This window comes from Mizuhopecten yessoensis, unplaced genomic scaffold (genome assembly GCF_002113885.1).
Source record: "Mizuhopecten yessoensis strain PY_sf001 unplaced genomic scaffold, ASM211388v2 scaffold8807, whole genome shotgun sequence".
Taxonomy (NCBI): Eukaryota; Metazoa; Mollusca; class Bivalvia; order Pectinida; family Pectinidae; genus Mizuhopecten; species Mizuhopecten yessoensis.
The window spans coordinates 890902-905176 of record NW_018407731.1 but is presented as its reverse complement, the minus strand read 5'-3'; the positions used below and the strand labels follow the sequence as shown (position 1 = coordinate 905176).

The window sequence follows — 14275 nt, the reverse complement described above, 5'->3', positions numbered from 1 at the left end:
TACTATACCTACACAACTATAGGTATGTTACTATATCTACACACTAAGGTATGTTACTCTATCTACACACTAAGGTATGTTACTATACCTACACAACTATAGGTATGTTTCTATGTCTACACACTTTGGTATGTTACTATATCTACACACTTAGGTATGTTACTATGTCTACACAACTATAGGTATGTTTCTATGTCTACACACTTTGGTATGTTCCTGTGTTTTTACACAGATGTTAGACTGTTGTTGTTCTTGCAGAAGTTATAAAAAAACTCATTCTACATATGTGTAATGTACGACATAAGCAGAGAACCATTGGATATCTATATATTTACTACCATTTATTGACCCATATGGTATAACACATTTTACGATAAAATATTTAACCCCGGGTTACATAGCTACACACAGACTTAGCTCTCAGGTACATTCTGATTAGGTTAGCATCAGATATGTACCTGTACAAGTCAACAAGGTCCCGGCGGTAGTGTAAGTGAGACTGATGATGTCACTGATACCATGTGACCTTGATACGGACGTTCATATCACAAATATAGAACTCTAATGATTATTCAATGTCACGAATCAAATGTTTACAAAGTGTCACTTATATCAGTGTGTTCTGTACGTCTTTGCAAACACTATAAACTATCATATTACTTGTTCTGTATACCACGGGTGATAATATCGATTGCCCCCGCCCCCTCCACAAAATACTAGGATCTATTCAATACCTCTGCTGGTCCTACAGGACATATATCTTATATCGATATAAGCGATTGTGGTCTGAGGAATTCACCACCTGTCTGATAACTATCAAAGCATGCCTAGTGGACAGGTTCACTGAATAGCAGACAATTGCAGTCCGTCATTTCTTGTTATTAACTCATCTCCGCCATCAATCATGACAACACATGTAAACGATGACATTGATGGCAATTCAGAGCAATACAATGACCTAGACGGTGTACAGATAATCCCTGTCCCGATGGTAAAACCCAAATCACCTCGGAAACATCGCCTTTAGTGTACCCCTAGAAGGCGGGCCATTGCATGGGTCTCAAAATTAGAATCGTCCCTTCCAATTTTTCCTTTAGCAATACCAAGGTTTATCATTTCATTGTTAATATACAAAGTTCCGCACCAAGTTAATGTGAAACTCGATACACCATTGAAATGGGTGTTAAATACATACCACGCCAAGGTCAAGTATCTCTCCATGTCCAAGGTTAACGCATGACTATCTTCCACACGCGTGCAGTCACGCTTAAACCACCATATGAGTAAAGTACGATACGACAAACGTTCCATCAGTAACACAAAATATCGCACCGAGCTATCCGTTTGACAATGATCACAAGCTTCCTATATGTACCTGCCTGCACGTCTGTCCGTAAAAGCATCAGATGCACGCACAGCAAACGTAAATAAAGACGGAAATGTAACTGTTGACCGTTCGCAGTACTTTATGCACTACAAATGTACAAGGACCATGACGGATGGGAGGTATGATGTTTTCACATCATGCCGTCACATTGGGGAAGTCCATGACAACACACCGGGGTTAATTATTTATCTACGACAGTACGTGTAGTCTGGTGCCCGTGTCCGAGCCTTTCTCTCCTATGTACTCGACAGTCAGCTTTGCCTGACATGGCTACAGTCAGCTTTGCCTGACATGGCTAATTTACGAATGGTTCCCACTGATTGACTGTTTGAAACATATGAAGCGTGTTGGCAATTGCTGTAAAGGAGTTTTGTTCTTTCAATAAATTCCAATAGTGCAATTTCATTCCTTCGATAATTGTGACAAAAATCGCAATTGCACTTATCAGGTACTCACCGAACTAAACGCAGCAAAGCTAACATTGGGTCAATCTGTGGTAAACTCGATGATAGCTTATGTTTTTAAAGAATGCTTTGACTGTATATGTCGGAACCCAGTTTGAACTTATGAGATGATTGTCATGCGTAGACATTGTGATACATCAGCACAACGTCTAAACGCAATACATTTAAAGTAAAGAGACCATGCCCAACGATTCTGTGATATCTATGGCAATTGTTGAAAGCAGCTGGAGGAGGGGAATTCCTCGTCCCAAAGGCGGAGAAATCGGAACCGATCAACTAGTTTCTGCAATTTCTCTCTTAATGGAGAAGGGAATACAGGTAATGTCTGAGGAAGCATTCAGCATATCCCCCAAGAGGTCACTTAAGTAATGATTGATCACCTGGAATATGTCTCAAGTCGACCGAGAGAGGGGGTTTCTCAAGTTCTGTAGTTTGTGCATTTCTGTAGAGCAACGTATTAATCTCCTCTTATGATCATCATGTACCCTGTAATACAGGTCGAGTATCCTCACAATTCTGTCAGAATCATATTTTCTCTTTAATAAGCATCGCATGATGTTGACAATGACTTGGAGCCGAAAACAAAGCTTGGAATGTCGGCTGTTGCAACACCACAACTTATTCAAAAAGTACTCTTGCACAAAAATAAGCAAACATAATTTCGAACGATTTTAAATGGTTCAGTAGTTTTGAATAAAAATGTTTTCGATAAAGTAACGACGTTTTGAAATACAAAGTTCTGAAATAATTTGACTTGTCCCAGTAAAGCAATAATGCTTACTGATGGCAATGTGTTATTGCCAATCAGATAGGTAGGTAAAATCCAAAGAAAAACCCAATAGTGCCGCTACTAAACAAAAGATTACTACAAACCTCGGGGATTAAGATCGACATCCACAAGCAGCCAACAACCTTCTATCTTGAAAGATTGCATTGTTACTATTTACGCTGTATACCGATTATGGTGCTACTATTATGATAATAACACCAAATATAGATTGCCATGCCCATGGAAACGACTTTAGTTCTAAACTGTAATCATATATCACATTCTTAGTAATCACATAACCTGCCTAAAGTTCGGACCACGTGCCACTAAAAGTACATGATTGTGTGATACTTATATACATGTACCTGGATATAAGTCAACATACCCGTGTACAGGGAAGTCGATTGTGAGTTACAAGCTTAAGGTGCACGTATACGTGTCCAGTGTGAACGTACGGTAAACTATGGGCTACGTATGGCGTGATGTCTACTGTAAACACACGCTATAACAGCACTGCCACTATTGGTCAGCTATAATCTATATACACTTACTGTGGTACTTAACCTACATTTTATTGTTTCGTTTGTCAGTCCTTGGACATGTAAAGTATGTATATATATAACCACATAACGCTGGTGTTTTGGGGAGTCCGATCAAATTATCTGTTTATATTTTGATACCTAAACGATATTTTTGTTCATCTCGTGTTAGCCAAATAGTTGGTGTTCAGTAAAATTTACATCTGCAGCCATATAAAGTTGTCGTTTAACGACTTGAAATTATTTATTATTCAAAGAAATGGCATGGCATGGTTACGTGGTGTCAAAGACAAAACGCAGAAACAGGTACAAAGGTCTTCCTATTACTTATAAAAAAAAAATCAAATTATTTGAACCTAACAGATACACAATGCAGTCAAATGACGACGGGTTTCAGGGAAGACATGTACACCGTGGAGATGAAAGCAGTACAACGTGATTTATCTGCCAGTACCACGTGCACGGACTTAGATAGTCTAATTCCGTGATCAGAACCGATTCTTTATAAATCTTTGTAATGGAATTTCAAAACACCGTTAGTTCCCCAGAATTCAATAAAATATCTATTTAAAACTGCTGATAATATGACCGTTAAAACCGTTTGAGCTTCTGCTGCTTAACTTACAGAGTAACTTAATTGCGGCGTTGCGATAGCAGGTTTTGTTCTTTACCTAAAGGTCAACACCAAATTATGAGATGAAGATATTCTGCTGGACTCAGGGAAAATCTGTATCAAATTGTATGATCATAGAAGAAGGTTTATCGTTTCTGACAAAATAATATAGTGATATCGATTCGTGTTAGCAATATGATGGCAATAAAGTTAACAGGCATGTGTGTATATAATAGTATATGCTGTTATAAACATGGAAATCAGTTTAGTTCCAAACCGGAGTCCCAGTACATTTTAAATGATTAATGACCTGCCTGAAGCTTCGACCACTAAAGGTAAAGGATCGGATGATACTGAAGTACTGAACATAGTTGGTGTATACATCGGTTTATTACGAGTTACAAAGTTCACGTTGATCATTCATTCATTTCTTTATTCCTCCAAATTGGAGAGTTACATGTATATGGATACAAATATAAATAAATACAGAAAAAGAAATCATATGTAAAGTAAAGAAAGAGGAGATATTCTAAAGTGGACAAAACCAATGTATGTAACTAGACCTGTAAAAGACTCCAGGCTAGTGAACAAAGCAAACAAATATGATTACAAAGCTTCACTGTATTGAGAAGAGTCTACAGAGGAACGCAATATCTATATATATACGTGAACCTTACTGTGAATTTACATAAAGGTTTCCATATACAATCATGTTGGAAAGCGATTTAAATTACATAAAAAGGTTTACAAACAATATAAGGATATTAGATCTACTTGTCGGACCTGAAGCTCTCTCCGCAAAAATCAGACAGTCTCGGATAAAGGAAAACATTACATGTCCTCTCCCAGGGCGAGAGCTACATCGTTGGAGGGACAGACAAGTACAGTGGAAATCTGTTGTTCCCTTCCAGCTTGATCTAAATACACATATACATGTACGGGATAGACGTTAACTATATTTGTATAAAAGACATCTCTAATTTTTGTCTTGCTTTGATATTTAACTTACAATTTACCGTAACGTATGCGTCCGGTTCTAACAATTGATAATTTTGAACCAAGTCCTTAAAGGGACAAGACCCGTGTTATAGAATAGGTTTTGAGAAAACACTGTACTTAACTAATGGATTTTGCCAGGTCAACCAATTCAGAACGCTTGAAATAATTTACAGAAATTGACACGAATTGGTTATGAACATGAGATTAAACAGCAAGATGTCTACATTAGCAACATATGTTGATACTGATATGTATGTAGTAGTTACCTGTACCAAATATTAGTTAAGACTACATGATTTATATATTCTAACCAAAAAGATATATTTCATTCATGTTCGATGAAGAAATCTATATTTCTATCTCAGTCATTTTGATCGATGTTGCAAAGTTCGAGTGTGGACTGGTCAGTCTCTAACAAATTGCTTGAGGGATTAGTTCAATGCCAAAGGCAATTAGCTCAGTGTTAGATAATAAAAGAAATCCTAACTCAGTGAAACTGTCTAGAGGAAGACTGGTTCAGCGTTTATTGTTAAGAGGACGTCTGCCCAGTAACGTAAATGAGATGTTCATAGGACATCTGGTTATATTATAGGTATTAGATGTTTAGAGGACGACTGTCTCAGTATTAGATGTTTAGAGGACGACTGTCTCAGTATTAGATTTTTAGAGGACGACTGGTTCAGTATTGGATGTTTAGAGGACGACTGGTTTAGTATCTGCTGTTTAGAGGACGACTGTCTCAGTATTAGATGTATAGAGGACGACTGTCTCAGTATTAGATGTATAGAGGACGACTGTCTCAGTATTAGATTTTTAGAGGACGACTGGTTCAGTATTGGATGTTTAGAGGACGACTGGTTTAGTATCTGCTGTTTAGAGGACGACTGTCTCAGAATTAGATGTTTAGAGGACGACGGGTTCAGTATTGGATGTTTAGAGGACGCCTGGTTCAGGATTAGATGTTTAGAGGACGACTGGTTTAGTATTAGATGTTTAGAGGACGACTGATCCGTATTAGATGGTAAGAGGAAGACTGGTTCAGTATTGGATGTTTAGAGGACGCCTGGTTCAGGATTAGATGTTTAGAGGACGACTGATCCGTATTAGATGGTAAGAGGAAGACTGGTTCAGTATTAAATGTTTAGAGGACGACTGATCCGTATTAGATGGTAAGAGGAAGACTGGTTCAGTATTAAATGTTTAGAGGACGACTGATCCGTATTAGATGGTAAGAGGAAGACTGGTTCAGTATTGGATGTTTAGAGGACGCCTGGTTCAGTATTAGATGTTTAGAGGACGACTGGTTTAGTATCTGATGTTTAGAGGACGACTGTCTCAGTATTAGATGTTTAGAGGACGACTGGTTCAGTATTAGATGTTTAGAGGACGACTGGTTCAGTATTAGATGTTTAGAGGACGACTGGTTCAGTATTAGATGTTTAGAGGACGACTGGTTCAGTATTAGATGTTTAGAGGACGACTGATTCGGTATCTAATGTTTAGATGACGACTGGTTCAGTATTAGATGTTTAGAGGACGACTGTTTCAGTGTTAAATGTTTAAGGGACATTTTGTTCAGTGTTACATGTTTAAAAGACGATTTGCTCATAAAGACAACTTGTATAATATTGCTCTAATTAGGGAAAAAGTTAACTCAATCTGAAGAACATGCGATAGAAAACGAAGCCAGATTACAAACATACAACAATATTATGAACGAACATGAAATAATTTTATTTGAAGATGAAATGAAACATTTATTAACAGGTTACTCTGTATGCAATACAGATTCACCCAGTAACTAATTCCTAATAGTGAACTAGGCACATTTGCTGTTTTGTGGAGATTGTTCACGCTTGTATTACTCACATCATATATATTGAGGACTGAATTTGATCTTGTTTAAAATATATGTCTTGATAAATTGCACAAATAAAGTTCAGCACATCTCAAGACCTAAGTAACCTAGCACCCTATTATAGTAAAAAGGAAATAAATAATTGTGTATTTAAACCAATGTTGTACATAAATGTGTACCTAAATGATGATATATTGGAACACAACCATATAATGACACGCGAAAATAATTACATTGTAAGCATCACAATTGAATACAATTTCAATAAAATGGGGGCTAAATATAGGGAAATTGCACCAAGAATTTGCTTAACTTTGTCAGTTTCCTTGAAACTGTACCAAATTGTGTGATTACAATTATATCTATTGAAACTGTTGGTTTAAGGAAATCAAGCTTTGATTATGTTCTTTGTAATATTTTGTAATATACAAAATGTATGAAACAAATTTGATACTCTTAATTTCAACATTCTAACTATATAAGGAAGGAGCTCTAATGCGACTGACATTAAGACTGCTTGAACAAATACCAATTTTTGTTTTTGTTAACAAATGCTTATCAGTTTTACGCTAATAAGACATAAGCAGATATTCTGCAAGCAATGAACTTGACAATGCTGTAATTTTGGCAATTATACTTTACCTATATACCAAGTGCCAACAATTATGAGGAAAACCTCCTATTCACATACTCCTTCTTATTTTAGGAAATTATAATTTATGATACATACAACATTGTCTGTCTTTCATTTGTTTTTAGGAAGCAATGAATGCATGAAAAAAAAAATGCAAATTGGAGAATCCTGTAAAGCACATTACCTTATAACAGTGAACAACTCCTTATTTGCCACAGATAAAATGCTAACAATTATCTTGAGTTTCAGGATTAATTACATGTACTCTTTTGTTAATCATCAACATAATTGAACTTTTTATTTAAACTAAGTAACAAAATTAAAGATTTTGTCAAGTTGCCTTCATTTTTTAAATTTCAAATAAAAGAAGAAAATTAAGAAATTGTAAAATTTATAACATGGCTGGTGATATAGGTAAAAGAATCAAAGATGGGTGTGGACTTCAGAGGACTACATGTCAGCAAGTCATATCCTAACCAGGTTTGTTTGCTTGTTTAATATGTTAAGGGAGGTTATAAACGTTTAACATGCCTATGAGTTGCATTAACATCTTTATTGTAGATATCGAGGAAACAATGTGACGGAAGTGTTACATGTCAGGTAGGAAACGCTTACCTATGCTATGATGTCCCCTCAAAGCGTGTTAACAAATTCTATATGAACAACACTATATTGCAGGATATTTTTACCAGACCAACCCAATCCCTGCCTAATCGGTGGTGACCCAAACCAACAGCAGAAAAGCCCATTCAACGTTAACGTATGTCACTGTAAACATTTGGAATGTTAAACTGTTAAATTAATAGTGTTCTGTTTAAACAGACATCAATGTCTATAAAAACAGAAGTTAGATATCGCAAGAACATGGACGTGATATACACCCTTACATGGAATGTCAGACTGACCCAATGAACCCCGTACCTATACTAGGACATATATGTTATAGTAAACAAGTAACGCTGAAGATTAAATACAAATATGACTATTAAACATTGTTTAAAACCAACATTATATATAAATGCTTGTACATTGATAGTAATAACAAACAGCGTATACAACAGAATATGAACAAAAACTCATCACAACTTTATATTATTGAAACAAATGTTAAATGAATGATATAAACTTATATAAAATCTGATGAATAACTTGACCCTATGTAGCTACGGTTGCCCTCTTAAGGACTTGTTGGGCCTTTACTGTCCAAACTGGTCTTATCTAATATTGATTCTATTTTCATAGGCACCTTTCCCTTTCACTAAATTCCTACATATTTTTTTTAAACTTTAGATATAAATGTTCACCCCTTTGACTTTTGTACCACTGGTGAGCCCTAAATGGATGTAATGGCCATATAGTGCAGTCAATATCTGCTTATTTGTTTTCAGTATCAAAAACTGAATTTTTATGTTGTTGCTATTTCTAGTGACTATTCAGGACTTTAAAATTCTTTGCATTCCTTGCCTTATTTAGTTAAAAAGCTTTAGAAAATATACTTTAATAATATATTTTTGATTTAACTCATTCACCCCTGATGACACATTTACTCCTCCTATTCAGAGGTTGGAATATAGTTCAGAGGTGAATGAGTTAACTGAAAAGCTCACAAAAATTGCATGGCTTTCAGAACCTGGCCTTTTTTTGTCGTAATATTATTTTTGGCTTATATCAGAACTAGAACTTTTCAATAGAAAACATAAATTGCCATGATTTATACCAAGTCTTGTGCAGTACACAAGTATATGTGTTGGTATGTAATGGATGTGTAATTATCACCATTCTGGAGTACTTGACATAAAATGTTTCTTCTGGCTAAACCAGCTGTTCAAGCACAGACACGTATTCTTTAACTGGATTAACATGACCTGTATGTACTTACATTTTACCAATTATAATTTAGGACTCAAATATGTGAAAGCCTGCCTGTAAGGAGACCACCTGAACCAACTAACAACCTATCACCGGTAATTCACTTTAAACACAAATACACATACAATAGGAATAACATTTTCAAAATAATAAATGATTTAGATATTGGCATGAACAAAACCTGTAATGTATGTCTACTGTTGTTCCTGGGCATGCTGTAGTTAACAGAGGCCAGGATAAGTACGTAATGGATGGTTAAATAGTATACATTGTAGAGTGGCCTAGCCTTGTAGGCTGCATTACATTACCATAGTACATGTAACAAGTTACTGTAGCTAAAATAAACACGTATGAAAAGGAGAACTGTTTTTCAACTGAGGTGATTGCTAGATGCATAATAGAACTTTTGAAAAGAGAGAAAAAATATTTTCTTTCTTTTGAATGCTCGGTTTTGATTGCCTCATAATGAAATTTTAATAGAAAGGTCAAAGTTGATGAAGCAAATAGGTATATTGCTCCCTTACAATATAATATTTGTCACATAGAAAGATCATCATCATTTTACAGGCAGGAAAACTCTATTAAATCATGTAGATTTTTCACTGTTGGGCTCGAAGTGATCTACAGGAAAGTGTTAGTGGATTATGAAACATTTGGACATCATTTTTATCAGTATTTTTTTCAAAGGTGAATAACACAAGGTATACAACTTGGTAAAATGTATGCAGGAATTGACTTCATCTTCTCTAGTTAATAAAATAAATAATAAAAACACATCACAGATAAAGTTTTACTGAAAGCATGCATGATTAAAATCTAAAGAGATCAACTTTCCATCCGTCATTTATATTTGGTAGTTGAGTATTTAGTCTCTTAAGCTTCCTAAAATAGCCACACTAACCAAAACAAGTTTTCCACAAGACCAGTAGAGTTATTTCCCCTCATGCATAAACAACTGAACATTTTGCTTTAAATTAACAAGTTAAAGAGTCAATCGCAACAGGTTAGGGATAAGTTGAGTTTTATTACCTACACTGCCATCCGATTGTAGATAAATGGTGGTGTCTATAAAGTTGACCTCAGCATCACTGATATCAACGGTGAACTTGAACGTGGGGTGGTATGAGTTCATGGCTTCACAGAAGGAGGTAAGTTCCTCTTAGTACCTTAGGGGACAACATTTTGTACAACATTGTCCTGAAGAAGCCCACCGTTCAGACGAAACCAGTAGATGTTACCTAATATTTAAACTCAACTTATCCCGATTAGCGATTGCATTGACTCTGTTACTTAGTTTGCCCTTTTCTTCAATTGCCCTGCATACCGGGTGGTACCCAGGTAAGGGATAAACAGAGCCGACCAAACCTAAACTAAGACACAGCATTGGCTCTACACCTTGAAGCAGGAAATTAACAAATTACAGCAACACAGCAACAACAAATCAATTGAAATACCCTATTTATGATCAGATAGTATAAAAACAAAATAATGAATAGATATTTAAATCAAAACCTGTTAAATCAGACAACCAATGAATGGGGCACAACATATGGTCATATTATACTGTTTAATCTGACACCCTGTATGATATCCTGTCAGATACAACATATTTATCATATTAACCTGTCTAATATGACACTTTGGGAAACAACATTTGGTCATAATAACCGGTCTCATCTGAAACTCTGTGAAGTATGACATTCATCAGATTATCTGGTCTTATCTGACACTAAGGGACAAAATGTATGGTCATAACAACCATTCTCATCCGACACACTGTGTGGGGTATGATACTCATCAGTTTAACCTGTCTAATCCAACACCGTGGGTCATAACAAAGGATCCCATTAACCTGACTAATCTGACACCCTGTGGGGCATGACATTCATAAGATTAACCTGGCTTATTTGACACTGAGGAACAAAACATTGGTCAGATTTGACAGGATGCCATTGACATATATGTCACTTTTGGCACTTTTCATTAGAAATGGGTTAACAACATTATGTTGGATTAGGCAGAAAGTCAGAATACTGAGGGATCTGATAAAACAGGTTTCTCTGTACTCATTGGTCACGTTTTCTTGTACAATAATTTAACAAAGTGTCATCTGACACTTGCAGTGTTGTTTGCATGGGGGAAAAGGTACCTACACTATAACAGGACAGACAGGTGACAACTGATAGATAAATAAGGTAGTGGTGACTGACCACAGTCACCATTGATGTTTTGTCACAGTGACAAAACATCTAGTCACCTTACAGACTCAGCTAGATGGACTTACCCTTTAGGTCAAACAGTTGAGTATTTACTAGTAATCTGTGATCTCTGATAGGACTCCTAAAGGATTGAAAAAATGATCTCTGTAATATTGTCAGGCTTTCTTAATCTGCACAATCTGCTAACATAACATACATAACACAAATAAAATATGGTTTCTAAAATACTTTTGTAATGGCAACGTGAATTATTTAAAAACTTTATATCAAAGAAATATACACAAATAAATAACTGTAAAATCTCCTCTTCCACCCGGTAACTAGTTAAGCTAAATGCAAAACCAGAACACCCCTTGTAACGTAAACATTAAGCTTATAAGATCATTAGGTCATCTAGGTAAATAAAAGGTCAATTGTTTGTCAAGTTAATATGTTTATAGACATGCTAGGTGTATACAAAATTACCAACATTGGTAGTAATGGAAAATAAGATCAAACTAAGTGTATAATACATGTAACTGCCAAGTAAACTAAAGCTTTAGACAACCCGTTTGTGAAACTGTATTTAAATTTCCACTCAATAACAAATAAAAACAGTACTTTCTATCATATATATATATATATAAATATATACAAAAACGAACAATCACATAGGCACATCTGTCAGTTCAAGAGAGATTCTTGCTAGGATGAAAATTATACAATATACATAAATAGCATATATATAAAGGAAGTCTTAATCTCTATCTAAAAAAACACCTGTTTCATTACCCTCGGGTATCACAACAACTTCAAACTATTTTAGACTTATGACACAGTTTGATAAATTATGTATAACAATTAATAAAAATAAGAACATTTCTAAATTAAACCACTTATGATTACCTCTGGAAAATGTTTGAGTTACTTCCCTTGGACTGCTACTTCACGATACCTTTGATCGTCTTTTCACGTTTCACTTATATATATTTAATGCTATTAATGTTACACTACAATTTCATAAAATATCATAGATACCTGAAATACAAGTAGATAAATATCACATCAAATTACCCTATAGTTCATACAGGACTTACAGATCAAATGTAAGGGCTGCATCTTAACACATTAACCCTTGAAATTCATAATGAAGTACTCCAACCTTAAACTGGAGGAGTTCAAATGTGTTTTCAGGGGTGAATGAGTTAATATTTTTTTCAACCTTTACACAACCATCATTTTTATTGTGATCTACCAACATTTATATTTACATTTTCCTTTCTTCTGAGATGTAAAATCATATCTAGAAGGACAGATTCTTCAAAAAAATACAACTTTAACATCATTCTACAAATGACTTTTCTGGCAATTCTTATTAAAAATTCTTTGGAAAACTGCTATTGATGTCTCCAATCAATAGACCCCATGCTCTGTTTAAGACTGAGAAGGTCCATAGGAGTATTCCATGTGATCACAGAATGGATCAGGATACTGTTTTATAAGGAACACTTACCAAATACAACTTCGTGACATGTATGTTCAACTATGAATGGTACATCAAAAAACATAACAAAGCATCTTGAAAAAAAAGTAAAGAGAACTAAGTCCACCAGTGTTACACTTCTGTGTCCCATCCATCCAGTTACATACCGATGATTAGCTTAGCCTTGAAATAGACAGACGTAATACCATTCAGTACCGACATATACAAAACTTACAATATAGGCTGGTTATTATATACAATTGTATCTGGATGATCATATATGGACAATTCAATTTAATAAATGTTAACACTTTTAATTCTGATACTGGGTTTGCATTGTAAAACCTGTCAATAAATGTACTATTTTGAGTGTTTGAAGATTTCATCTACATCTCTACTCTTCTTTCTTTTATCAAAGTCGTGACATATATTTCACTATCTTACATATATGTCAAGATACCATATGGCAATTAAATCTTTGTTTTAAAAGACCACAAACGTAAACATGCATCTGTTTACTAAGAGAATTTCAAGAAATTTATTTGTACTTTTATTTAATATGTAAACAGTGCAGCATTAGACTTTATACTTACGTGGCGAATATGAATCTCGCTAAAAATGTTCAACGCTCCAAGGATGACAAAGCCTGAATACTGAATGAGATTTAAAAATTCCTGAAAAAAAAGAGAAAAAAAAATAAACCTGACGGCCAAAGAAAATCTCCATATTTCTGCCAACTCCCCAAACAAAGGGAATATATTCAAATTGTCATAGTACAGATACATGTCAATTCTAGTTATAAATAAAAGAGAAAAATAACAGTGTTAGAGCAAATAATTTACATTGTCTTTGAACTTAATTAAGTAACACATACTGATTTTATTATACTTTATAATCATATTTTTATTAGTAATAATTTAAAGCAACTATAATCTGAACCACTTTTTCCATTTCTAAAAATGTCTTTGCTTTTGGTGTTTGATAAAAATCTGAATTTATTTAAAGGGACATCTGTTTTTGTATCCAATCTATAGGTAATTTTCACGGTAATATGAAATGGTCAATCACTAGAAGCAGACAAATAGAAGTTTTCCACACTTTTGAGTTAGACAGAATAATCTCAAGCAAAGAACATGTATCATCACCATTTTGCAGAATTTCCTCGCCAACTCATTTTATACTATAGGGTGTACAGGGTGTACAGACCTGNAGAGGACGACTGGTTCAGTATTAGATGTTTAGAGGACGACTGATTCAGTATCTGTTGTTTAGAGGACGACTGGTTCAGTATAAGATGTTTAGAGGACGACTTTCTCAGTATAAGATGTTTAGAGGACGACTGGTTCAGTATAAGATGTTTAGAGGACGACTGTCTCAGTATTAGATGTTTAGAGGACGACTGGTTCAGTATTAGATGTTTAGAGGACGACTGGTTCAGTATTAGATGTTTAGAGGACGACTG

At 34.9% G+C, this 14275-nt stretch overlaps 1 protein-coding gene across 3 annotated transcripts in view; it reads right to left on the bottom strand.

Moving 5' to 3' along the window:
• Window positions 1-6486: 6486 nt before the first annotated feature.
• The window catches only part of LOC110456550 (ceramide phosphoethanolamine synthase-like), a 24247-nt gene continuing 16458 nt past the window's right edge, over window positions 6487-14275 (bottom strand). For all 3 annotated transcript variants that reach the window (XM_021507353.1, XM_021507352.1, XM_021507354.1), the window contains 2 exons: window positions 13407-13487; window positions 6487-12996 (listed from right to left, as the gene is read on the bottom strand). In XM_021507353.1, the coding sequence (XP_021363028.1) occupies window positions 12973-12996; window positions 13407-13487 (105 nt within the window). In that variant the 3' untranslated portion in view covers window positions 6487-12972. The remainder of the gene's footprint in view (window positions 12997-13406; window positions 13488-14275) is intronic.